The sequence below is a fragment of the Lycorma delicatula genome, chromosome 6 (genome assembly GCF_047948215.1).
Source record: "Lycorma delicatula isolate Av1 chromosome 6, ASM4794821v1, whole genome shotgun sequence".
Taxonomy (NCBI): domain Eukaryota; kingdom Metazoa; phylum Arthropoda; class Insecta; order Hemiptera; family Fulgoridae; genus Lycorma; species Lycorma delicatula.
In genome coordinates, this window is record NC_134460.1 from 119,417,239 (window position 1) to 119,445,112 (window position 27,874).

The window sequence follows — 27,874 nt, forward strand, 5'->3', positions numbered from 1 at the left end:
ATCCTCAAAAAAATAAGGGCCTATAACACCGTAAGATGACATAGCACACCACACGGTCACTTTCTGGCTGTGCAACGGACGCTGGTGTAGCTGCGTAGGATTTTCTTGTGCCCAGTATCTGAAATTTTGCTTGTTAACAAATCCACTGAGGTAGAAATGCGCTTCGTCTGACATCCACACGTCTTCTGAAGCATTACATTACAGAATTGTGGTCGCACAACTGCATCGTTCGGTTTCAGTTCCTGGACGATCTGCAACTTGTATGGATGGAATTGCAAGTCCTTCACTAACATTCTTTGAACACTTGAACTATGCAATTGTAAAGATGCTGAGAGACGACGGATTGACCGATGTGGACTTCGTGTGACAGCATCTTGTAAAGCTTGAACATTCTGTGTACGGACGGTTCGCTCACGGCCTGGAGGTTTCTTTTTCAGAACCAGTTTCCTCAAAATTGGATATCCATGTTTTAATTGGATGTGCTGATGGAATACGGTTTACCCACGGTGAACCCAGATTAAAATGACGGCGAAATTCCCTACGCGCTCCCTCCACACTGTCATTGTTTTGTCATTTGCTATCAAAGTGACCGCTTTGATAGCAAATGCACGTTGCGTACCACTCCAAGGATCCATAACAACTAAATGGGAGGTTAGGCTAGAGAGGCTGGCGCTACTTATCAAGTGGTACCAATCGCCCACGGCTACCAACACAACTTTCAAAATTTCCCGTTTCTTTGAATCATGCTGTGAATCATGCTAGTCTAAATACGATAATGTAATAATATTACGATAGACATAATAATACGTCAACTGTGGTGAGTCATTCCTTATAAGATTCGAATGAGATACTGAAAGTGTCGTGATGACAGATAGTCAACACTATGTTTTTGTAAGAGACTACTCAGCCTGCCAATCAGTCGGCCGGCCTGATTGGCAGTACGGTGCGTACAATGCGTACAACCAGTACGCACAGATTAGCACAACAGAATCATCCACGGTCAAATACCACGGAGCGTCGTAATGATGTGGTAAAAAGGGCACTGGGGTTAGCCCTGGAGCAGGATGTACATCTAACCTAGGGTAAGAGTTTGCAGTGTGCCATGAGTGCTGTCTGCTTTAAAACAATCGGGCCAACGCCGTAAACAGGACGCCACCAAGTGAACATTTTTGGTTCATGAATAAGAAAATTAAATTTTATGAACAGCCATTTTATTATAATAATATTTTAGCTTTAAAAAATTTGGGATCTTCTAACAATAGAATATAACTTATTGGCTAAGATGTCCATTAATGTAATGTAATAGTAAGTAATTATTTTAAAAACTATATTCTCACATATTTACTACTGTACATCATTTTGATTAAATAATTAATTAAACTTTTTACAATCTATTAATTCATCCAGCCTTTAGTTTTTTAATTATCCTATAACTAACTTAGTGTTATTTTAAATTCATAAATTTAATATTAATTATTAATAAATTTGTTTGATTGTCATTCTGAAAAAAAATCATACATATTTTTTTTCGACAAATTCTCAGAGCAATTATAAAAAAAAATTGTGTATATATATATATATATATATATATATACATATATTTTCATTTTTTAATTGAAATAATAGAATTTTTTTACATTAATATTAAAGAAATTAATAAAATTTTAATTAAACAGTATCAAAAGTGAGTTCAGTGCCTTTTAAATTTTCTTCTGTCCATTTATCAAATCGTTCTGATAATTCTGGTGACATGTAATTTTTCCAGTCTCCAACTTGACCTTTTCGTATAAACATTTGATTTTCATCTTTACTTTCATATTCTGGTCCATTTTTAATTTTAAGGAATGATTCTAAATTTAAAGCTGGATTTTCTTTCATTTTATTAAAACTTAAATGTTCAATTAAACTTGATATTTGTTCTTCAGTTAATGTCTCTTTTAAAAAATTGGCTGCTTTGATTATTGCCTTCCTGTGATCCTGTTAACAAAATAGAATATTAAAAATGTATACTGATATTATAAGAGAATGTTTGTTGTTCATTTCTTTATGGCAGAAAAATTATGGATTCACCAATTGAAAGGATTCACTAGAGGAAATTTGTATTTTTCTGATATATTTGGACCCTTCATTGTTATCCTACCATAAAAATCTTTGACTAGCAAGATAAAATATGAAGGAATTAGAGAAGGAAACTGGAAAATATACAAAATATTATCAAGGGGCATCCAAAAAGTTAGTTGCGCTAACATAAAAAGAATAATGAAATCTTTATGAAAATTATTCTATTTTCTTGAAGTATAACTGAAGATGTAACCACCAAATTTAAACACTTATCGAAGCATGCCCTGAGATGTTCCATGTCTTTATTGAATTCCCTTGCTACATGGTATAACCATTCTTGCATTGCATTTTGAACTTTGTTATCAGAGTGATAATGCTACTTGCTAGGGCCTTTTTCATGAACCCACCAGGTTGGTCTAGTGATGAACACATCTTCCCAAATCAGCTGATTTGGAAGTCGAGAGTTCCAGCGTTCAAGTCCTAGTAAAGGCAGTTATTTTTATATGGATTTAAATACTAGATCATGGATAGCCGGTGTTCTTTGGTGGTTGGGTTTCAATTAACCACACATCTCAGGAGTGGTCAAACTGAGACTGTACAAGACTACACTTCATTTACACTCATGCATATCATCCTCTGAAGTAATACCTGAATGGTAATTCCCGGAGGCTAAAAAAGGAAAAAGAAAGGAAGAGCTTTTTCATGGGACAAAATGTGGACTACAAAGTGCAAGATCAGGACTCTAAAGAGGGTTTCCCATTTGAATCTTTTCAGGTCCTTCATGGTACATACCAAATGAAGTATAGCATTGTTATGCATAAGCATAACTAAGCAAACAAAGAGTGTGCCCTGACCGTTCATTTTAATTAAAGTTTTTTTTTTTATGTAATCATTAGTTTTTTGGGCAGAATGTTTCTACACTTCATTCCTCAGTGTTTTATTTATTTAATTCTTTTTCTTTCATTACAGTTCTTACCTTCTATAATCAAATTCTGTTGTTAAAAACCTTTGTAAATGTTTATATCAAATGTCTAATGAATTTATAAATATATAGAATGATTTTACATTAATTTACTTTTATTTAATTGTATAAAATTAATGTATTGAAGGAAAAAAATATCTGTACATAACTTTAGCTTTATAATAAGAAAGTAAGTTGATGAGAACTTATTTTGGCTTCTAAGGGAACATATTTCTTCATTGACTAAATTCATTATGTTCACACAAGCAAAAAGTACTTTTTTTTCTAAATAATTTAAACAATTGTGATTAATTAATAATAGCAAGAATTTCTTACATTTCTTTAGATTTGTTCACCTTAAGCAAAAAATAGCCAGACTTTAAGAGAATTATTTTGCATTTAATGGTTTTCTTTTATTTATTTTTTATCTTTGGTTCTGCCTTGCAAATTGTAATGGCTCAACATAACATACGAGGTCTGGAAATAAAGTAATGAAACTAGTTTTTTTTTGCAGCCAAAGTGGCAACACTGTAAAATTGCTAGTAAACATATGGTTATATGAATAGTTGATTTATATTAGGTATTAATATTTTTATTCTATTGTTGCCATGTGAGACAAGCAAACTTTTCGTGAAATGAGTTTTTGTTGTGCGTTACAAAAATGAGTGATACCAATTATGAGCAACGTTGTGCTCAACAAGTTTTGTGTTAAACTTGGTGAGAATGCTACTGAAACATTTTCAAAATTGAAAAGGGTGTATGGAGATGACGTGCGTCACAAGCCCAAGTTTTTAGGTGGTTTAAATCATTTTCAGATGGCCGGGAATCAGTTGCGGACAAACCACGCTCTGTAAGACCATTAACATCAAAAAGTGATGACAATTTTGAGCGAATCAGAGACTTGATATGTACGACCAGTGATTAACTGTCAGAATGATAGCAGAACAATTGAATTTGAACCATACCACAGTCTGTCAAATTTTGACAAGTGAATTGGACATGAAAAAATTTGTGTAAAATTGTCTCAAAAAAACCTCACTGTTGAACAGAAAATAACAGAGTGGAAGTAAGTGTGCCGCGATCTTCTAGGGCAAATTGAAACTGATCCTGATTTTCTAAAAAAAAATGTTATTACTGGTGATAAATCTTGGGTATTTGAGTATGACCCAGAAAAAACATCAGAGCAAGGAGTGGTTCACTTCATGGAGTGGCTCAGAGCACTTCAAACTCACTACATCCCAAAAAAGCAAAAATGAGCAAATCAGAAATCAAAATCATGCTAATTTGGTTCTTCGATAGTAATAACATTGTTCATAAGGAGTTTTTGCTTACAGGAGAGACTGTAAATCACTATGTTTACTGAAAAATTCTTCAAAAACTGTGGAAAAGAGTTGCTGCATGAGACCAGCCATCAAAGACAACTGGATGCTGCATCATGTCAATGCACCTTGTCACACTATACTCTCAATTAATGAGTTTTTGGCAAAGAAAAACATTCCAATAGATCTTCAACCACCATATTCACCTAACTTGAGTACCTGCGACTTTTTCCTGCTCACAACTTTAAAAAAACAACACAAAGAACCAATTTTGGAACAGTAGAAAATATAAAAAAATGGAACCTATCATTTGAAGAATATTCCATTTCTGAGTTCCAACACTGCTATGAAGAGTGGGAAAACCATTTGAAGTTGCATGGCTTCCCAAGGGAACTATTTTGAAGGTGATAGAGTTCATATATAAATAAATGAAAAGAATTGTAAATAAAATGTTTTTCTGAACCAGTCTTATTACTTTATTTACAGATCTTGTACTCATTGCAAATTTTTGTGTTCTTTGTAATCTCATCCTATATAGCTCATACTGCAGAGTGTGTTTCTGCTTTGTTTTATCTGAATGCAGATAATGATGCTGTTGGAGAAGGAACATGTGGAAATTATCCTGTTGTGTGGCCATAAAGGTTATTCAGATTGTGATATTAGTAATAAGTCTAATCACCATCATCCTGAACGCCAATCAATATCATGCAGCACTGTGGGAATATTACTTGACAAGTTTAAGGGGACTGGTAATATTGTTGAATGGCCATGGAGTAATGTTGCAATATAAGCAGCTGTGATTTCTAAGGTCTATGTCAGTCAAAAGAAGTCAATACAGTAAACCAGCCATAATCTGAACATTCCTTGATCCACCATCCACGTCTTGAGAAAGGAAAAATTTCACCCATTCAAGCTCAACTCCTGCAACACTTATTTGAAGATGATCCTGATCATAGCATGGAAATGTGTTGATGGTTTTTGGACAGGATTGAGAAGAATGTGGACTTCCTATCCTCAGTACTGTTTTCAATAAGTCTGGTTTTTATGAGAAAGGTGAAACCAACAGACAAAATTTGTACTACTCATTACAGAAGAATCCTCATTGGTACAATCCATCCATACAGCAGGAGTCAGATGGTGGTGTTGTTTAGCACCTGGAATGATTGTATCACTCACCCATACTTTTTTGAAGGAAATGTGGACGGTGAAAAGTACCTGCAAGTGCTTAGAGATTGGTTGGTGTCTACATTGGATATCAATCGATTTTTCTGGGTGATTCATCCAAGATAGAGCCCCACTCACATTGTGCAAGTGCTGTAAGACACTGGTTAGATGAATATTTTACTGAACACTGGATTAGTCACAGAGGACTGAGTGAGCTCTACAGCCTCCAGATTTGAATTCAATGGACTTTTCATTTTGAGGTTATCTGGTATCATAGGTGAACAGGGTGAAAATTCATGATATGGCCCATCTCTGAAACTGGATTGAGGATGAATGCTATGCCAAAGTCAGTCATTATAGCCCCAAGGTGTTAAACAACCTGAAATTCACTTACAGACCGTCTAAAATTCGACAAAGGCGATATTAAACCAATATGGCAATTTTGCCTATGGTGTGACATTCTTTATTTTGCTGTGGTTTTAGACACCTTTACTATGGTACAGTATGCTACTTGTACTGTTTGCATTTATCTTTGGATTGTTCTGACTGCAATAATAATATATTTCACAATTCAATCTGCTTACCCCTTACCTAATCTAAAATATGTTACTTTATAAACTATAGTTATAGCAGTCATTATATCATCATGTTACCACACATATCAAAATCATTTTTACAATATCATCATTATGTCAAAATCATTCCTTCCAATCAAGTGTCATCAGTATTTAACATATTAAAATAGTGCTGTTAATTGTATGTTAACTGTCTTGGATTATTAGGGAGTAACCAGAATATCCAAATGTACCTGTTATTAAACCATTTAAAAAATATCATTCTTTGCACATTTTAAAACAGCAATAATTAATTACAGCTGATTGGCTGTAAAAAGGTGTCTGTTTACCATCATTTTTTTAAATAGCAATATAAATTACTTTGAAAAAATTTAAATGTAGCTTCCTTTTCAATACCAACACTTTTTTGAACATGTTAAAGTTATAGTTAGCCCTTTATCTTTTTTAATAGTTGTTAAAAAATGCATCGAAATTGATTTGTTAATTTTCAAGTTATTTTTGAAATTCATTGAAATGATTAAAAGATGCTAAAATTACTTATAATTTGAAAAGTTTACATTGAAGATTTTCATGGTTACTATTTCCCATAATCGATTGAAAGAAAAATGTGTTTCAGTGATGAGAAAAGAAAGACACAAGGATAAATATTAAGAAATCATTATGGGTAATTCACCTTCAATCAACAGGATGTTGTATAAAAGGAATTACGACAGGATGTTGTAATTCACTTTCAATCTGGTCCTGTGAATGTTGCCCAGATTTACCTCTAGTAAGCTAGTCTCACTAATTACCAAAGTGGAGCAATAACATTGACTGTCATTTCCATATAAGTGTACTTGTTCAAGGATTTGAAACTGGTTTTATGTACCGTTATATGGTAGCAGTCCTATCATCAGTGACTGACATTTGAAATTAATGTTTAAATCATTAATTTTGTAACATGTTTTAGATAATATGAGTACATACCTTTTTCATATCTTCATACTTCAAAAATAAAACATTTGGTTCATTACGTAATTTCCAAAATCCCAAAATGTGATCCCAAATTGGTCCATATGGAGCTGTAAAAATACAAAATAAATTTATTTTTCTCACAAGCATTGTTCTGAAAAATAACAGAAAACTCTCTTCCACTATAGTTTATAATATTTGAGAAATTTGTATTATCATTATCTTTTATAACTGCATAGGATTACTTTAATCAGTCCATTATCAAAGTCTCTTCTATGGGACTATTTGGGCCTTGCGATCCTCCCTGTACTTTTCTATGTTCTGATCTTTGTGCTCTTTCTAGTACTGAAAATGTTTGTGTTGTGAATTTTTCCTTGTGAGTGTGAAGCAAATGCTTTTTTCTTGATTTTCGTGTTTAATTTTATCTTATCTTTGTTGTCTTCTGGTGTAAGGTCAATTTCCTTCAGATCATTTCATATTTCTCTGATCTATCTGCATTCTGTCTTGGTGTTTTTCGAGTCAAAATTATACTGTACTAGCAGTTTCAGAAGTCTTGAATCTTGCATCCTTATGATATGTCCAAAGAATCCTAGTCTCCTGTTATGCATGGTATCAGTGATGGGTTCTAACTTTTTGTACACAACTTTCCTAGGCATAATCCACTACTGTCTCTTATACTTTTTAATGATGCAAATTCTTCTAATTCTTCTTTCGGTTTTCTGGAGTTTGTCTGAGTTTGATTGTTTGTTCAAGTGGAAGAGTGTTTCTGCTGCATATATGGCTTCTGGTTTTATAACTGTGTAACCTCTTATTTTTGCATTTATTGATAGGCATTTTTTATTGAAAGTGCCACAATAAACCAGGTTAATTTTACCAAAATGCAAAGGTTAATAATTACCAGGTTAATTTTTGAGCTTTAGCTGGTTTTTTTCTTCTCATTTGGATAAAGGTTTTTTTTATTTAAGTTGTTTGTTAATATTTCTCCGAGGTATTTAAATTGGGTTACTATTTTGATTCTGTAACCATTTATTTTTACTTCTTTTAATATTGTTGGTTTGAGAAAGTTATATATAATAGGTTAACAAAATATTTTGCTAAGTATGGAATTGATTTCAAAAAATCAATGTGATTTCCAGAAAGGTAAAAGTACCAGTCAGGCTTTAGCTTGAATTTCAGATTTTATACATGAAAAACATGACAACAGTAGTAAACCAATTGTAACACCTTTCTTTGATTTGCTAAAGCTTTCAACATAGTTAATCACAAAAAGCCCTTTAAAAATTGTGTGCTTATAGCATCCTTGGCCAAGCTCATGATCTATTTGGGTAATATTTGGAAAAGACTCCAGTCAGTCAAAACAAAAAACCTAGAAATGATTTTCAAATATTAAATACTGGGATCCCTCAAGGATCAATACTAAGACATCTTTTGATTTTAGTATATATTAATGATCTTTTAGATCTTCTACCTCAATAATGTATTGTAGCATTTACTGATAATACTGCATTTTTATATTCTGAAAACACATGGGAACAAACATATAATAAAATGGAACACATTACTTACAAATAATTTCAGATTGGTTTAAAAACAATTTACTTTCTCTGAATGTTGAAAAGACAGTATTCATAACATTTACAAACTACAAAAATTACATAAATATATATAGTTTTTAAATAAACAAACAAGAAATAAAAAGAGTGACTAGTACTAAGTACCTAGGGATAGCTATTGGTGTGCATAAGAAATGGAAGAGCATATTGAAATTATACCTGAAACTAAGAGTTTTACTTTCTATTTTTATAAAATGAACTAAATTTTTAAATGTTAAGACTTTATTATACATATATTATGAATTGTTTAATAGTAGAGCAAACTATGGGGATTGATGTATAAAAATGAACTTATGTCTTTATTAAATTTACAAAAAAGACTTCTTAAATTATGGAAAAATATAAAATAAACATAAAAAACCACTCGACCTATGCCAAACCTATGTTTGTTTTATCATCCTACAAACAGTTTCAAAATACATATAAAAATCTAAGCATTAAACCAAGACAAAAATCACTGGTATTACCAAAATAAACTTAAATGTAAGTACAAAAAAGAATCATTCAGTGTCATAATGTTTTATAATGAAATTCCTGAAACTCACTTATAAAGAATTTGAATGCAAAAAATGAAACTGTTAAGATGAAATTAAAAATTGGATAAATGATAAAATGTAAATTTAAAAACCTACAAGAATTGTAAATAATGTAAACAAATGATTATTAACAAAGACATGATTGTGAGGATTTGGTTTTAAATATATTTAACCTTAAGTTTGTAATTTCAGTTAATATGAAATGAGGTCTGAGTGCAGTAAATAATACCTCCAGCAGAAATAGTCTTATTATAATAAGAAGAGCTAATTACTTGTACGTACCTGACAAATAAATTAATAGATCTCATGTACTTTAGAGTGGGTTGAAAAATATATAGTAGTATTGTTTTACAACTTTTTTCAAGCAGGCTGAAATTTTCTGGTACATTGTACATACATATTACATTGCATACATGTTACATTATTATCCAGTAATGTTTAACAGCCAGTTTAAGGTCTCAAAATAACATAAATTATAAAGCTCTTAATGTTAATGTGTTTTCCCATAGCTATTTTTAGCCCTCTTCATGGTTCAGTTTTTTAAACATTTTTTTACTTAGATAAATCATAAGTCTGTATTACAGAACTATGCTGTTATATAAAAATTAAAACTATCTATAGGGGAGTAAGAAATATTTTAATTTCTGTCCAATCTTTTTAGACACATTAATTATAATAATAATTAGTTTTTAAGCCATTCAATTATATTTTACAAATTAATACTTTAATAACCTAAATTTAGGTATTTCATTGATACTTTAATTTCTTAATGTAAAAAATATTTTGACAAGAAGCACAAATTGAAAGTACAGCAGAAATTTTACAACAAAAAAATTTCATCTAACTTAATCTGGTACATGCTAAATCTGACACAAAAAATAAGACTTTCAAAGCATTTAAAATTTTTGAAAAAAAAATAATCCGAACATTTATTTTTTGTTTATTTTGGTTATTTCTATTAAAACTGAAAAAGAAATTAAGACTGCTAAAATCAAATTACACTTCTCGCAGGCAATGCAAAAGAAAGGCTGATAAAATTTTCAGCTGTTTATTATGCAGAATAATTCAAGGTTATAGGGTCGAATTAGTCAGCTTGATCAACTATTCTTTGAAGAAGATTTTGAATCTGAAGAAATTTTAATATTTAAAAATCAAACTCCTCTGAATTACAAACCAGAGAGCTGAAAGTATTTTTTCTTTACTTTAGGGATATTAGTTATTTGCTAGCCTATTTCTACTGCTATTAATCCAATATTCATTCAAGACCTTTCCCATTAAGCTAAAGCATGTAACCACAAATATATATTAATAAATATTGTTGAAACCTCCAAAGATTAGATTCAGAAAAGATTTAACCTCTGTCTTTTACACACTGTCAAGAAAATCTGATAATTAAAGATGGCTAAATAATGAGCTGTTCATACAAATTCCTCATGTTTACATTTATTACAAGAGATATTTTTAATAAAATAATTAATAAGTGATATATCCACCTTACCAGCAAATAAATGTTAAGTCCTTGAGATCTTTTGGTTTTTCAAACCATTATCAGGAGTTAAAATATTATAATGAAGTCAAAAGTAAAATACGTATACAGTCATGACTGCATGTTAACAGTATACTCAGAGTTTACCAAGTATTCTGAATATACAAATTTTAAGATAAAATTAAATATTTTATAAATTATAGTATTTTAACTCCTGATGATGGTTTGAAAAACCAAAAGATCTCAAGAACACTTATTTTCTGGTAAGCTGGATATATAATTTATTAATTACTTCTAATTATTTGATTAAAATATACCTATGGAACCATGTTCAAGAAATTTATTTAGATATTTTTAAGTTTACACCTAAAATTTTGGCAATGTGCTCACAAAATTTCCTTGGGTATACTTAAACTCATCATAGGTTAAAGGGAAACTATGCTCATTTGTTTTAGAGATATTAGTAAAATAGATCCACACACACAAACATCCAGAATTGGTCCCTTGATTTTTGGACTAGATCTCTTATTTTTTAAAAATTCTAAAAGCCAGATATTCAAAATTTTACACATTACAAAGCTTACCCATATTCTACACTATAATAATAAGAAAGTAATTTAAGTTTATTAATGTCATTATTTTAATTTAAATGAGATAATTCTACTGCTGAATTAAAGCAATATACATTGTTTTGCAACAGAAAGGGATAAATCAATCTCTCTTTTTATAATGTATGCCTCAGTTGCTTATGATTTTGATACATGAAGACACTTCAAATACAAAAGGCACCAGTCATCCTTGATTTCTCTGAGAGTAATGATGTTCACTATGCATCCAGTACATGTGGTGAACATAATAAAGGAATCACTTGCATTTTTGTAAGCTTGTTATATTGTCATGCAACAATATATTTAAGCCTAGTGAAGAAGCTGTTGAAAAACCACTTCATTCCTAAGTTTCCTAGTAACCCTAGTATGAGATGCTTGTTATTCTTAAAGAGGGTTTGTTTGGGAATAACTTGTAATAATATTAGGCTGCCTACAACTGTTAACAATTATTGAACTTAACATACTTACAAATGAGAAAATTGTATGTAGTAGAGAGCTTAGTCTAAATAAGTCATTTTAACTGTTTTATTGGTAGGATTTTTAATAAAATTATCATAGACAAATTGGTGACATATGAATAATGAATACACAGAAGGAGTATTCCAGTGTATAGCATGAGCCAGTTACTAATGAGAATGTACTTAGAAAAATGGAGCAAAAAGCAAGTGAGGAGCTCACAGTAACTGGGTCAAATAATTCAGGTAGATAAGCAGTAGTGCATCCAAGAAATTATTCAAAAGAAAATACAAGGGAGGTGAAATTGTGGTAGAAAATACATCTAATGACTTGACAAGAGCAAGGTTCAATTGCACTTCCAACAGAATAATTTAGAGCCATGACATGAAAGATCAGAATTGTACCAAAGAAGAAGAAAAGATAGTTTTTCTTTACTATTTAAAATTAGATCAATGTTATAAGTCATACAAAATGTTAACTTTCATAAACTGACCTTTATTTGCAAGGAATATATCACAGAATTCATCAAATGTTGCTCCTAAATTATGTATAAGTTTACAATAATAATAGTATGATACGCACATATCCTTTGGATTGCGAGCCACATAGACAATCTGAAAAATAAGATATTGTAACAGTTAATTAGATTAATAATCCCTAATTAAATATTACTTGCAATGAGTGTGGTTAATTAATGATTGCTCATCAAAACACAGTGGAGGTGTCATTTCTCTATGAATATTCATATTTAAAGATATATTTGTACTATTGAGTTTTCAGACCTAAATGCTATATAAACCATAGAGAATAGTGCCTTATAAAAAGTGATATTAAAAAATGTAAAAAAAGCATTTGGGTGATATGTAATCTTACTTGAGTTTAAGGTTTATATAGCCTAGTCTAGCCTATATAGATTGGTCTAGTTTTGATTATTTTTTTTTAATGCTTGATTGTTGTAGTTAAAACTCAACATTGTAATCATGTCCATCTTATCAGTGTTTTTAAATCAGTAGCTAATAATAATGAATTTCTATTAAGTGAAAAAGTTATTATTATAATAACTTCATTTTGATATTTAAATAGGTTAAACTAATTTTTGTATTCAATAAACATATAGCCTATCACTAAATTTATTAAGAATTAAAGACTATGATTTTATATAATTTTAGCCACTATTTTGTCGTCTAATTAATATTTACACCATTAATTTCCGTAATGACTATACTATTATTAAAAATGCATTCTTCTTCAGTTGAATTACAACTTCACTTGGTGAGTTTAGCTTGCTGATGAGGAGTAATATTTTTAGATTTGTGAAGAAGCCAATAAGAGACTACTTCAACCTGCACAAGAGCAACCTGCTCTTGTGCAGGTTTCAAGAGCAAAATTATTGCTCTTGAGCTTAAATATGTGCTGTTTTCAGGTATGATGTGTGTTTTATGATTGATCATCTACAAATATTACAGTAATTACATTAATAGACATAACTTTAATACATTCTTTGTTGTTGGAATATTGGTATTGTTTTGGTATCATCGATAATTAGTTTAAAATATATAGTTTTGCAACAATAAACTGATTAAATTTTACTACATCTTTAATAACTTTAAATGTTCTCAGTTGTCCTTACAGCAATCTTCACTGATGCCTATGATTCACGGTAATTACTAAACTGAACACTTCATTGAGATTTCATGGCTTAAGCGACTCATCATGTGAGTCACTATTATTTACTAGAAACATTATATTATAAAATTTGGTTCAATGTTTTATTGTATAATTTTTTACTTTTAAATTAAAATAATTATGATTCTACTTACTATTTTAAAACTGAAAAATTTGAAGAAACAACTTTTAAGTTATCAACAGAGTTTTGATTAATAATTGTAAGTATTATGATAGGATATTTAATATAAATCTTTTAATCTAATTTTTAAGAAATAATAATTTATTACTGCATAAAATAAAAGTAATACCTTTGGTTTAACGGTTAACAATTGTTTTGGCAGTAACTCTAGAGGAAGATGAGTTTTGACAAATCTAGGCTTATCTCTTGGCATAGATTCAATTATATCAACAGAATTTCCAAGTGATTCCTTCCACTTTCCTTCCTCATTACCCATTACAGCTGTTAATCTGAATAATAGTAAAAAAAAACAAATATTTTATCCAATTCAGTACACTTTATAAATCTCTTAAGAGGAGAAAGTTATGTTTTGTAATAGTTAATGAAAGTAATTGCTGTTACATTTTCCTCTTGGAAAAATCAAAGAAAACCATGGGAATATTTGATTATAGCAGTAATTTTTTTTTTTTGTCTTCAGTCATTTGACTGGTTTGATGTAGCTCTCCAAGATTCCCTATCTAGTGCTAGTCGTTTCATTTCAGTATACCCTCTACATCCTACATCCCTAACAATTTGTTTTACATATTCCAAACGTGGCCTGCCTACACAATTTTTCCCTTCTACCTGTCCTTCCAATATTAAAGCGACTATTCCAGGATGCCTTAGTATGTGGCCTATAAGTCTGTCTCTTCTTTTAACTATATTTTTCCAAATGCTTCTTACTTCATCTATTTGCCGCAATACCTCTTCATTTGTCACTTTATCCACCCATCTGATTTTTAACGTTCTCCTATAGCACCACATTTCAAAAGCTTCTAATCTTTTCTTCTCAGATACTCCGATCGTCCAAGTTTCACTTCCATATAAAGCGACACTCCAAACATACACTTTCAAAAATCTTTTCCTGACATTTAAATTAATTTTTGATGTAAACAAATTATATTTCTTACTGAAGGCTCGTTTAGCTTGTGCTATTCGGCATTTTATATCACTCCTGCTTCGTCCATCTTTAGTAATTCTACTTCCCAAATAACAAAATTCTTCTACCTCCATAATCTTTTCTCCTCCTATTTTCACATTCAGTGGTCCATCTTTGTTATTTCTACTACATTTCATTACTTTTGTTTTGTTCTTGTTTATTTTAATGCGATAGTTCTTGCGTAGGACTTCATCTATGCCGTTCATTGTTTCTTCTAAATCCTTTTTACTCTCGGCTAGAATTACTATATCATCAGCAAATCGTAGCATCTTTATCTTTTCACCTTGTACTGTTATTCCGAATCTAAATTGTTCTTTAACATCAATAACTGCTAGTTCCATGTAAAGATTAAAAAGTAACGGAGATAGGAAACATCAATGTCGGACTCCCTTTCTTATTACGGCTTCTTTCTTATGTTCTTCAATTGTTATTGTTGCTGTTTGGTTCCTGTTCATGTTAGCAATTGTTCTTCTATCTCTGTATTTGAACCCTAATTTTTTTAAAATGCTGAACATTTTATTCCAGTCTACGTTATCGAATGCCTTTTCTAGGTCTATAAACGCCAAGTATGTTGGTTTGTTTTTCTTTAATCTTCCTTCTACTATTAATCTGAGGCTTAAAATTGCTTCCCTTGTCCCTATACTTTTCCTGAAACCAAATTGGTCTTCTCCTAACACTTCTTCCACTCTCCTCTTAATTCTTCTGTATAAAATTCTAGTTAAGATAGCAGTAAAATATAAATTTAATTCATAGAAAATTTTTAAGTAAAATTAAGACATCAAAACTATGTAAAGTAAAAGTGATCTAGTGCTTAAACTTGTGATCGCAAAATCAGCTGATTTTTGAAGTCGAAAGTTATAATGTTTGATTCCTTGTAAAGGCAGCTGCTTTTATATTGATCTGAATGCTAGACTGTGGATACCGATGTTCTTTGGTGGTTAAGTTTCAATTAACCACATGTCTCCAGAGTGGTCAGCCTGAGTCTGTTCAAGGCTACACATTTACAATTACACACCAGACTGTGCACAGATGCCTTGGAATCTCTGCAGAATACTGTTGACATCATGTTATTGTGCTGTTGCTCAGTAACATGGTATATCTAAATAAATAAATAAATCAAATATTTCAAGAAATTAGTGCAGAATTATATATATGTAATGGAAATTCAAAAATTTCATAATTTGAGTTACCAGTATGCATTTATACACAATGCCAAAAATAAAAAAGTGTGTCATACAATTTATAGTCTAACCACACAAAAATCATACATAGGTTATGAATATGTCACCACTTATTAAAGAAAAGGATGTAAGAAAACCTGTTAATGATTTCAAGACAGTAACAAAAATGAATTGTATTTATTTATTTCATTATTTATTTCCTGAGTCAGGAGTAAATTAATATAACCAATGTTTGAAACAATTGTGTTTTAAGGAAAGAAATTATTTCATAGTTGTTTAGTTGGAACACTCTTTTCAAGCATACCCACAACCAGCATTCATATAAGTTGTAATTATTCTTTTGATAACTATGTCTTATACAATTTTATTTAATAAAAAAAGTTCACTATTACTTTTTCAATTTTAACTATACTCATTAACATTAATATCAGCCAGTAGCATCTTGCATTGTTGCCTCCACTGACTCAATTCGCCTACTCCATGTGGTAGTGTACAAGTTGCTGCAAAAAAAGTGTACTGCTTTTGCTGTGCAGAGTACGTCTCTTTATAATTGTGATTGTAGAAATGTTTTCTTGTGTCTGTGGTTATTGTTAAAAATGTCTATAGTTTCACCTGATATAGGAAGTCTGAGTAAGAACATTGTGAATAATGTTTATTGCTATTTTCAATATTTAAAACTTCAATTAAGTGATGTTTTTTGTGAGTATTTTTCCAACGCTCAACAAGCTACAGCATCTGTTTTTTGTGTTTCTCTCAAAATGGTTGAGCAAATTATTGCAGAAGGTAATAAGAGCGCTAAGGAAAGCTGATAACAAAACACGTGTAAATTTTTTTCTTCTCCGAAGAAAAACAACCAAATAATAAACCCGTGACAGATTTGAATGATTTTGATAAGGACATGATCTGTAGAATTGTAATTGAGTTCTATGACCATGGGAAGTATCCTACCATTCACAAAATAAAAGACACGTTACAAGAGAAAATTAATTACATATTGGTAGCATGATGTCTTTATGGAGAATTTTTAAGGATCTTGGATTTTCATTCAAAAATTCTGATGTGGACACCACATGATTTTCTTGTACGCCTATTAAATTACATATACACATTTTTTGCTGCAGTTCATCTAAACTTATTTAATTTGAAAGGGAGATACGATCCTCCAATTCTTTAATAAAGTGGACAGTTACACAATTGCATTGTGGTGGACACCACATTGCATCACATTTTTTTTGGTGTCCATATCAGCATTTTATATTAGTTTATATATTAATTTTGTTTCACTTGCTCTAGTAGTTATGTGGTATAAGTGAGAACGTGTTGGATCTGTAACCATGCACATGTCTGTTCGAAGTCTACTTCATATATGTATTTTTTATTTTTTTTATTTTAATAAATATATTGATTTGTTAATAATTATTTACCTATATAAATTTTTTTGAATTAAAATGTAAAGTACATAAAACTTTATTTCACATAATAACTTAGATTTTTTTTTTCATATTTTATTATTATTGAATTATTATTTATTGTAAAACATTTTTTTACAATCAGAGGTTAATAATTACTAATAAATTAATATATCTAAAAACAATTTAAAAAAAAATGTATATGAAGTCGGATTCGAACCGATGTGCCTTCCCCTTGTAAGATCAAAATATTTCATTTATTAAAATCTTATTTGGCTATAACTTTGGAACCAATGAAAAGAAATACCACTTATGATGTAGCGTTGAAAAGCTCTCATGAGGGCTTATTACTTCAGTTAAGAAAAAGTCCAAATTTTTGGGATTTTGGGTTTTTTTGACACTTTTGGCTTAGTAGATTGCAATCAAAAGAGGAGGTACACAACTAGATGTTACAACAGTTCTAAATCCAAAATTTCAACATCCTACGACTAATAGTTTTTGAGTTATGCGAGATACAGACGTTACGCCGAAACTAGTCAAAATGGATCAGAGATGGTCAAAATGGATATTTCCGTTGAAATCTGAAAACCGACATTTTTACAATCACAATACTTCCTTTACTTCATACAAGGAAGTAAAATGTAACGATGCTATTAGTTTTTAACAGAGGCGAAATATTGTTTTATTACGGGAAGTATTCCTTCAAAAAATGTATAATATTCGAAACGAAGAAAATCTACGCCCTATTATTTATTTAAATGAAACTTGAGAAAATCAAAAGATTATACTTGACAAAATTAGTCAAGTACAGGTGGCTTAAAGGTTCGTGTCGGTAAAAGTTGCCGTTTAATTTTGTGTCTTGTTGGATCTGTCAGGTATGGTTTTATTAATAATGCCAAGCTATTGCTTCAATCGAAGAAATCTGGTGATTTCCATGACGAAATGAATGCAAAGGTTTTTATCGATTGGTTTACGGATTTGCTCTGTGGATTAGAAGGATGCGACAGTATTATGGATAATGCAAGTTAACATTCCAGATATACGGAAAAGGTACCGACTAACAACACAAAGAAATTTGACGTAAGGGAATGGCTAAAATAGAAAAACATTGACCCTGGTTTTTCAGTTACTAAGCTTGTGATCTTCTAATTATTGTTCAACAACATAGAAAATACAAAATTTACGATCTGGCAGCAAATATGTATTACGCCTTCCACCATACCACTATCAATTTAACTCGGTTGAACTTCTGTGGGCCCAGATTAAAAGAGATGTTGCTGACGAAAACAGTACTTTTAAAATAAAAGATGTTAAAGTGTTGCTGAATGAATTTATTTTATTCTAAGACATACGTTCAATTATTATGCTATAAACTGTACATAAATTACACAGAAGCAAAACACTGCTTATTATTTTAAACAATCTATGTGTGAGAGAGCATAATTGTGTATGAACTAAGATCTTATGGTGGGGACTGTATGCTGCACGCGCAACCTGCCTATATTAATGGTAATGAGTATGTATAGAATACTATACATATACTTATGTATAGAATAAGTTCCAGATGTGATAAGCTACCATTAAAAAAATAATCTCCCTCTGGGCGGAAAGGGAGCGCGTCGCGGAAGATAAGCTAATTAGTGCATCAATCTGTCGGGTCCCTACCGTTAAAAACCTCCATTGGTTCGGAACGCAGTCCATACTTCACCAAATGAACTAACGCCATTTTTCTATTTGTAAAAAGGCAGTCCATTAGAATCATCCAGCAGCAAAGGATGCAAGTCCGTATACTGCAATAAGTAGGAGGGTATTGCACCCTCTGACATCCTTGCGTTCCGTTACGTTCCTGTGACAAGCTACTTTAATAGAATCTGGTTTAAAATTGGAATAAATATGCGATAAATTGGAATAAATATAAATAAATTTGAATAAATATTGGTTTAGAATTGGATAAATATGAGATGCAGGATCATATTTTATTTGTTTATTTTTATTTCATTATAAAAAGAAATTGTACGTATGATGTATGAATGTTAGTTGTAAGTAATCATCAACTTATGTTCTTCCTGATGAGAGGTCCCTTTCGCCAATGCTGATTCCAGTCATCCCTGTTCCAACCTTTCCCTTCATCTCCTTTTAGTTTTCAAGGATGTTGTAAGTGTTTATTTTTTGTTACTAGGCGTTTGATTTTTTTTCTTAATTTTATGAAACATGTTGTGTGTAAGTGTGGTTACATAACATTTGAATTCCAATATTAACAAAACAAAAATGAAGGATTTTATCTGTCCAGATTAGATTAGATATGTATGTGTGTGTGTATATATATATATATATATATATACACACACATAGAATGATTGCAGATTGCACCGCAATATCTCGGTAGTTGACTTTGTAACCAAAAATAAGAAAAAAGGTTCATATAAAAGTCAGAACACAGTTCGTTAGCGAGTTTCGGCTCGCGAATCATTTAGCTCTGCTTTCCGCTCTCCCTGTGAAATTAAACTGTATTAAAATTCTTGAGGTAAAAATTTAGGGGTAAATTTGGAGCTTCCTTATGGTTTTTGAATTAAGAAATTGATTATAAGTGGACCCAGATCTCTCTACCTTAAAGTTTTAAGAAAAACGGTGTAAAACACGAAAACGTTTTGTCGGAAAATACACTTTTTTAGGTTTGGAATAAAATAACTTTGTTAACTTACCAATAAACAAATAAAAATTTCTTATTAACTTTATAGAGAATTTAATTATGAGAAAATTGATATAAATAATAATTATTAAACTTAAACACAAATTTGAGAAGTTCAACTTTTCAAACACAACACAAACTTCTCATTCACACACAAACTGGATCGAAAATGTTATGCACTTTAAAAGAACAATTTACGTACAAATGCTAAAAATTATAAAAATAAATCTTAAAGACATCCTTCTATAACATTAAAAAATTTTATTTTTTCGTAGGTTGGTAACCGATGGTTATTCAACTGATCAATAATTAAATTTACAGTCTAACATTTTAATACTCATTTGAGCGATGTTTGTGGTGTTATTGTTCGGTCAGTCATTCACAATGGGTGATACCACAAATCTGTTTTCATTTGAAGGGTTGACGGACATGTTAAAAGTAAGCAAAAATGGATTGGCTGCTGTGTGTGAATACCGGGAAAATTATCCAGATCAAAGAGTACCGGATCGCAAAACATTTGCGGCTTTGGAAAGGCGAGTTCGAAAAACAGTTATTAAATCACAACGATTCGATGCTGTCGTGAACGTTTTGTTCAATACCAACCCTGTTAGATCAGACGATCGTGGTGGCCAGGAATGTGGACCTCCGCGACTGATCCATTTCTTAGATTTAAATGAGTGAAAACGGCACAAGCGAAATGTTGAGGCGCGCGCTCGTGCTGGAGGTATACTTTGCGTCTCAGCGCTAGAGAAACATCTTCAAGCAGCTGCGGCAATTCTTCTTCAAGAAAGTACTACTAGACCTCAGGATTAAGCAGCCAGGTAATATGAACGCTCCTAACCGCTGCATTGTGAAGAAGGCCGCACCATTCATTGACACTAAATCGGTATTGAAAATTGCCTTCCACCGTTTCATTCGGATTTACTTCACCCCATGTATGTTCATTGCATAAGTTGTTTATCGTTGTTCATCATAAGACGCCATCTCGAGTGAAATTTGCCTCGTCAGTAAACAAAACATACTTTTAGCGTTGTTAATTTTCATTCCGTCAGTTGCAGAACACCAAGCGAAGCGGACCATCTCCTGGTTGTAAATGTTGAACTGGCTGTCTTGTTCTGTTTAAGTGTCCTCCAAACCATCGACTTCGAAACTTCGATCCGCTTAGAAAGACGTCGTACTAACGCCTGAACTACGCTGCATCGATAATGATTTCACCAATAACAGAGTCATATGGGACAGATAGTTCGTAACTGGTACGAATACTAGGAACCTGTTTCCCGAAGATAGCGAAAAGACGTATCAATTGTTTTGAGATCTGGAATCCTGCGGTTCGGAAAAAATATTTCATATTTTACTGCAGCATTACTATTACACACCCGAAATAAATAGTATATCAGCGTATTCCTGTGTTGTAAATAAGTACAACATTACTTCAATGGCAAACCGACACGTCCCCTTCTTTGGATCATAGAATTCGATTTGATGTTGCGTTTAAGGTTGCCATGTGGGTGGGTGTCGTGCCGTCGCTTATGCTGACGACGCGCTGCTACTGTTTGAAGGGGATTCGCGTAACGAGGTAGAGTTCCGAGCTGCTCGTGCTTATGAGACACTCCGACTGTGGAGTCTCCAACATAAGATGATTTTCAGCCCAGAGAAAACCACAATGATGTTGTTTAAGGGCCGATTGGCTGCTACCCGACGAATCCGGATCCGGATGGCTGGTCTCCCATTCGGTACGTTACGACTCAAAAATACCTGGGTGTTATCCTTGATGAGAATTTTCGGTTCAAGAAATATCTACAGTATGTAGCAAAAAAGGCCGCTGATGCTATTTATGGAATCCGTAGAGTCATTCATCCCGATTGGGGGTTGAATTACCGTACCATGCGTATCCTTTACAAACGTGTCAGCGAAGCTATTATGCTGTATGTTGCGCCTGTCTGGGCTCATCGCATGGCCTTTAAGTATTGCGCGGACATTTTGCTACGGGCCCAGGGACTCCTCTTGCTGACTGTTATAGGCAGTTATAGAACAGTCTCGCGGGAGGAAGTCTGTGCTACAGCCGGAGTCAAACCAATACATATTTTGGCTAATCAGCGTAAGGAACGCTACATTTCCACATCATGATGGGACCGAGTGGGGGGACGGGGTTTTTCCCGGCTCCTGCGCGGACCGGAATGAGGTTACGTTCCTCTTGTTAGGTAACCTAAATTGTTCGTCTTAACTGGGTGTAGGTCTGAATTTCTATGTTGCGTAAGACATAAGTTTGATTGTTATGAGTGTAGCATTGTTTAACTTTAAATTCGTTCATTTTCTGAGGCATTTACAGTCACGAACAGTGTTGTCAAATCTTTACTAGGCGCGGGGTTCGCATTTTCGCGGTTTTAGTCAGTTAGTTTGAGCGAATCATGTTAGGTTAGATGTGAAGATGTCCGTTTGAGGCCTACGTGAAGGCGAAATTTGATTTGTATTTTACTGATGCAGATGTCTGCCGAGGTATTTTCATCAGTGGCATCCCAACCGAGGCCTGGTTAATGACTGTGAGATGCAGTCAGATACAGGGTCTAAAGACGAACTCCGGTAAAACCCCTCAGGGCTTGGAACGGAGGGGGTGGTGTGGTAACGTGACAAGGTGTGTGTCTTCCCCCTACGGGGTTAGAAAACCGATCCCGTTAAAACTAAAATTCACATAAAACCTTCGCTAACGGCAGCACAATTTACATTACCCGATATACTTAATGTATCTAACAGATGATTTAAAGCAGAGGTTCCCAAACTTATTTTTCTCATAGACCACTTTCAAAATTTTGCTGGTTCTGGTGGACCCTCTGCAGCTACATTTCTACCATATTTCCAGTCAACGGAAAATGTGAAGATTAGATCCAACTATGAAAATTTGCGTTACGGCTGAGTTCCACGAACTAACAGGTTCCGAAAAAAAGTGAGAATTGATTGGTTAATTTTTGATTGACTGTGCTGTGAGTGAGTGTCAAAAAAGTAAAGTTGGCCAATCAAAAAAAATGCTTCCATCCAACTTTACATTTTTGACATCTACTCACAGCACAAGAAAGCAATCAATTCTTACTTATTTTATTTAGAAAACTTCCCATTCAGAGTGGTAAAAAGCAAAAGAAAAATAGTATATTTTTTTGTGTTGCATTTATTCAAATATGTAATCATTACACTATTAATTATTATTGTTATCATATTGTAATGTAATATAATAAAATTTTCGTAATATAATTAAAATTTTCGTAATATAATTAAAATTAAACATTAATAACGTAATGTAACTTCTACAATGACAATCACAACATTTTAGTTCTTCACTATCGAAACCAGATGAATTTTCGTGGACCCCCGCTTACGAATTGTGAACCCCCATTTTTTGTCACGCCAACGTAGACCCCCGTCGAGTCTCCCGTGGACCCCTGGGGGTCCACCTGGACCACTTTGGGAATCAATGATTTAAACATACAACATTGTGCACTGTTGATCAAATGTTATCTTATTGCCTACTATAAACAATCATTTTTCAAATACTCGTAATTAATTTTTATTTATTTATTTTTATTTAACAATTATCGATTGTTTCTAATTTTTAATTTTTAAAAAATTCTTTAACAGTAATTTTTTTTCTATAAATATTTCACATGACCAGAAAAGAATTTGGTTTTTGTTTGCATTAAATAAGTACTTTTCTGACAAATGCAGTATTATACTGTTTCTATATAAAATTCTAATTTTTCTAACTTTTCTTTGTTTTATTCAACTTATTTTACACCATTTTGTTCAGAATTAAATTCTCTACAAGTTTTTTTAAAAAAAGTTTTACGTATTTATTACCTATTTAAGAAAGTTATTGTATGTCAAATATAAAAAACAGAGTTTTTTTACCTCATTTTATTGATTTTCACCCAGATTTCTCAAAACCTACTGCATAAACGGTTCTGGTACCTATTTTATTTGATTTTCAAGTGAAAAACCATAAGAAATCACCAATTCTGCCCCTTAATTAACATTCCAAAAATTTCAGTACGACCTCATTTTACTAGGATAGCTGAAATCCAAATGAAATCTTTCACTACCCGTAACTCACAAATGAAAAATTTTAGGACATAGCTTTTTCCATTATTTTCAAGAGAAGAATAGGTTATGAAAGTTCTGGGAGAACTTCATGATACAGTCTATACAAGTATATACGATATGTTTATTTAAACTTACTCAATCAATGGAGTACGAAACATAAATGGTGTTTGTGCTGCCTCATAATCAAGGTTGTTACAAATACACCAGATCATCTCCTGTGTCCATGTACTACCTGTAAAAAATAAAATAATTTTTAAATTAAGAACAGGAATTTAGTTTAAGCTAAATAACGTACACAGTAATATAATGTAACAACAACCATAATAATTATGTTAAAAATGAAATTTTTTGTATGAATATAAATTAATATACTAATATTATAATGGATTGTTTTATTTAACTGTAATTATTCTTTCCAGCATATTTATTTATTCTGTATTTTGAAAAGTTGGTAGTGTTAATATCACCATAATTTTTTTTCTTAGTTAAAACAAAAGTGGTTGTATTTTTATGATATCCATAATATCTTCTGAATTATGATTTATGAGTATTTTGTAGTTATTTTCTTTATTTAATATCTTTGTGTATTATTATTATCATGTATTAATACTTAATATCATGTATTTATTTTAATTAAGTAATATGGACTGTAATAAAATCTACTTTTTATTTTATGATTAATTGAATGTTCTGTGATGCTGCTTTGATTAATATTTTACCACAGTGTCCCTTGATCTATCAAGGAAAATGCTGGAATAATTCCTTTTTCATACAGGGATTAGCATATTTACTCATTCCTGATTTGATCTATATAGTATATTATTATGTACCGATCAGAATAAAATATTTATTTATTATTGTTACTTTAGAGAAGTTGTGTGATCATGTAGAGTGTATGTTGACTGCTGAAGAAAGAGATTACTGCTTAACAGGGATCATGCCATATAGAAATCAAAAAGGTTTGACAGTTAGAACACATTGTTTAATGGAAATACTGTTGAAAACAGAGAGACCAGATAAAAGATTTTATTTAAATAAATATTTTTTTCTTAAGATAAAAAATAATGATAAAAATTTCAAAAAATACCTTTTTGGGGCGTTTTTAAAATCTATAGCTATGTATATTAAGTATAAGGAAGAACAAAGTAATACATGTAAACAAGGAAGTAGGATAGTTCTGTTAAATAAAGAGAAAGTGACCTTCACTTTTAATGAAAAACAATAAAACCAGTTTTTTGTTGGTCCATTTTTTTTAAGAGAGAAAGTTTACTGTAAACTAAACAGAACAAAGCTTAATCTATTACTACTTGGAATTAATAAAATACTACATTTATAAAATTTCTCCACTTGAGGAAGTACAATCATACCCATTGACCTTGAAGTACTGTTTCAAAATTCATTATATAACAAGGTTTAAAAGAAATTTTACAAACAAAAATATAATGGTGTAACATTCTATTTACATGAATTTTTAGAAATATTTTTTCAATAAGTTTGTCATAAAACAAAAATATATTCTTTGACATTCCTCAGCTGAACAGGAGCAGGGTATAAAGCTGTATATTAATTTGTTGAATATACAATTTTTTCCAATCTTTCTTATGACTATGATAAACAGATATTTCTTTCATTTATTTCTGTGAGAGTAATGATGTTTACTATTCAGCAATCCCTGTGGTAAATAGAGTAAAGATAACAGTTGTAAAACTGCATTTCAGGGGGCTTGGCATGATATGCAATAGCACATTTAGCTCAATGAAGAAGGTAATCTGAAGTCATTCTCATTTTCTTTGGTAAGCCTGAGTTATTACTTTTATGAATGATTGTTATTTTTTTTGGTGATTTGTGACTCATGAAAATGTACATGTACATTGTGACTCATGTAGGTTACTTACATCAGTTATGGTTATGCATTTTAAAACATACAAAGAAAGTAATCTTAAATTTATAAATTATAAAATATATTATCAAAATAACTAATTTTTGTTCCATAAAAACATAATGCCCTCATAAACTAAAACTTTTTTTCTCTTTAACCTCCAGAACCACACAAGGTATTATTTCAGAGGTTGATTGAGGATGATATGTATGAATGTAAATGAAGTGTGTTCTTGTACAATCTCAGGTCAACCATTCCTGAGATGTGTAGTTAATTGAAACTCAACCACCAAAGAACAACAGTATCCATGATATAGTATTCAAATCCATATAAAAAAACTGCCTCTACTAGGATTTGAACTTTAGAACTCTTGACTTCAAAATTAGCTGATTTGCAACGATAAGTTCACCACTAGACCAATCCAGTGCGTAAACTAAAACTTACAATATTTTAAATATTCTAAACCGAAATCTGTATAATTGATTAGTAATAAAATCAATAAAGTATTTTCTTTAAGTTTAGCTTGTCATCCACAATAACACCAAGATACTGGTATTTTAATCATCTGGTATTATGAACGTTAAACATTTTATATTTGTTTTTGAGAGATTTAGGGCCAGATTGTTATGGTAAAACCAGTCTACAGTATTTGTTCATGATTTAAATAACTGTAAATAAAAATACAATTTAATTTTAAGAAATTAGTTAACATTTAATTACAAAATAAGTTACTGAAATCATTTGATTATTATAACAAATGGTTTTCTGTTAATTGCCTAATAAAGATTTATTAATGTAAACTTAATTTGAAGGTAAAATTAAGTTATTAATAAAAGTCTTATTAATAGTAGGATGATAATAATTAAAAAAAAAAAAAAACACAAAAAATTCTAAATTATGTCAACGCAATTATTACATTTTTTTAATTCTGCTGATGAAAAAAAGCAATGTGAAAAAAGCAGGAGCTGGTAAGTATGAGAACTACTACTGCTTTTTTAGTCTGACATCTGATGTACTGAAAATATCCACTAGATAATTTGCTGGTGAATAAATTGAGTGGTAGAAATAGTATTAAATAGTTTGTCAATTAGGTCATGAAGAGCATCCTTACAAGGAAGGTCACTCTGGTTTTCAGCCTAATCTTAAAAACAAGCTTAAGAATAATGAAGCCACATATGTGACTGATATGATTCAGTTGGTCCAAAAAATGTTAAACCTTTATATTTACAGTTATTACTTAGCACTTGCACTACTTAAACACATTATTTTAATAATACAAAAAAAAAAAAAATATATATATATATATATAAATACGTAATAATAACATAACATTTATTTATAATCTATATAATTATTTTTGTACTATTATTTATATCTTAATAAATTTTTTTTTTGTCCTCAGTCATTTGACTGGTTTGATGCAGCTCTCCAAGATTCCTTATCTAGTGCTAGTCGTTATCTAAATAAAAAAATAGTATAATTTTTACCTGTTCTTGGAAATGAAACCATCCATACATCATCTGGGCGTATTTCTAAATTAACAATACGTTCTCCTATATCTTCATACTTAGGGGGTAATAACACTTTGCCTGGACTTATTTCAACCAAACAATCCTTTACTCCAAACATCGAATCTAATTTTTCAGCAAATACAGGTTCTGGTCTACTGATTTTGATATGCATCCTGTAAAAACAATTAAATGGTCATGAAGTTGGTTATTAGTAATATTAAATTATAAATTTACTTTACTTTTTCCGAATTATAATTTTTTTTCTTTAAATTAAATATGTTGTATAACAATGGCATTTTAATTCAAGGGTTATGGCTTCAGATCCTTCCAGAGTCAGCTAGTTTTTCCGTCTGATGTGTGGTTCTCAACTTAGTTGCTGTTATTACCCATCACATAATTGATACCAAAGTCCCTGATATGTTAAGTTTTGAATAACTAAAATTGTATTGCACCCATAAATCTTCTTTAAATAATTATAAAAAGATTGTGTCTTCATCTTAAAATTTATATTATCATGAACAAAAATATATTTTGGAGAAAATTTGGGTTAAATTATATTTT

General features: G+C 31.2%; 1 protein-coding gene across 1 annotated transcript; it reads right to left on the minus strand.

The window, feature by feature from the left end:
- Positions 1–1,668: 1,668 nt before the first annotated feature.
- Positions 1,669–27,485, minus strand: LOC142326808 (luciferin sulfotransferase-like). Its single transcript, XM_075369521.1, has 6 exons — positions 27,290–27,485; positions 24,059–24,155; positions 13,707–13,866; positions 12,224–12,344; positions 7,047–7,141; positions 1,669–1,977 (listed from the first exon to the last, which is right to left on the minus strand). The coding sequence occupies exons 1-6, from the start codon at positions 27,483–27,485 to the stop codon at positions 1,669–1,671; spliced, it is 978 nt and encodes a 325-aa protein (XP_075225636.1).
- Positions 27,486–27,874: the final 389 nt, after the last annotated feature.

Excerpts from the sequence above, each read along its gene's own strand:
- LOC142326808 (XM_075369521.1), bottom strand. The coding sequence starts at position 27,485 with ATGCATATCAAAATCAGTAGACCAGAACCTGTATTTGCTGAAAAATTA. Across the intron at positions 13,867-24,058 it reads TTTCGTACTCCATTGATTGA|ATTAACAGCTGTAATGGGTA; the intron begins GTAAGTTTAAAT and ends ACTATTATTCAG. Across the intron at positions 7,142-12,223 it reads TATATTCCTTGCAAATAAAG|CTCCATATGGACCAATTTGG; the intron begins GTCAGTTTATGA and ends GTATTTTTACAG.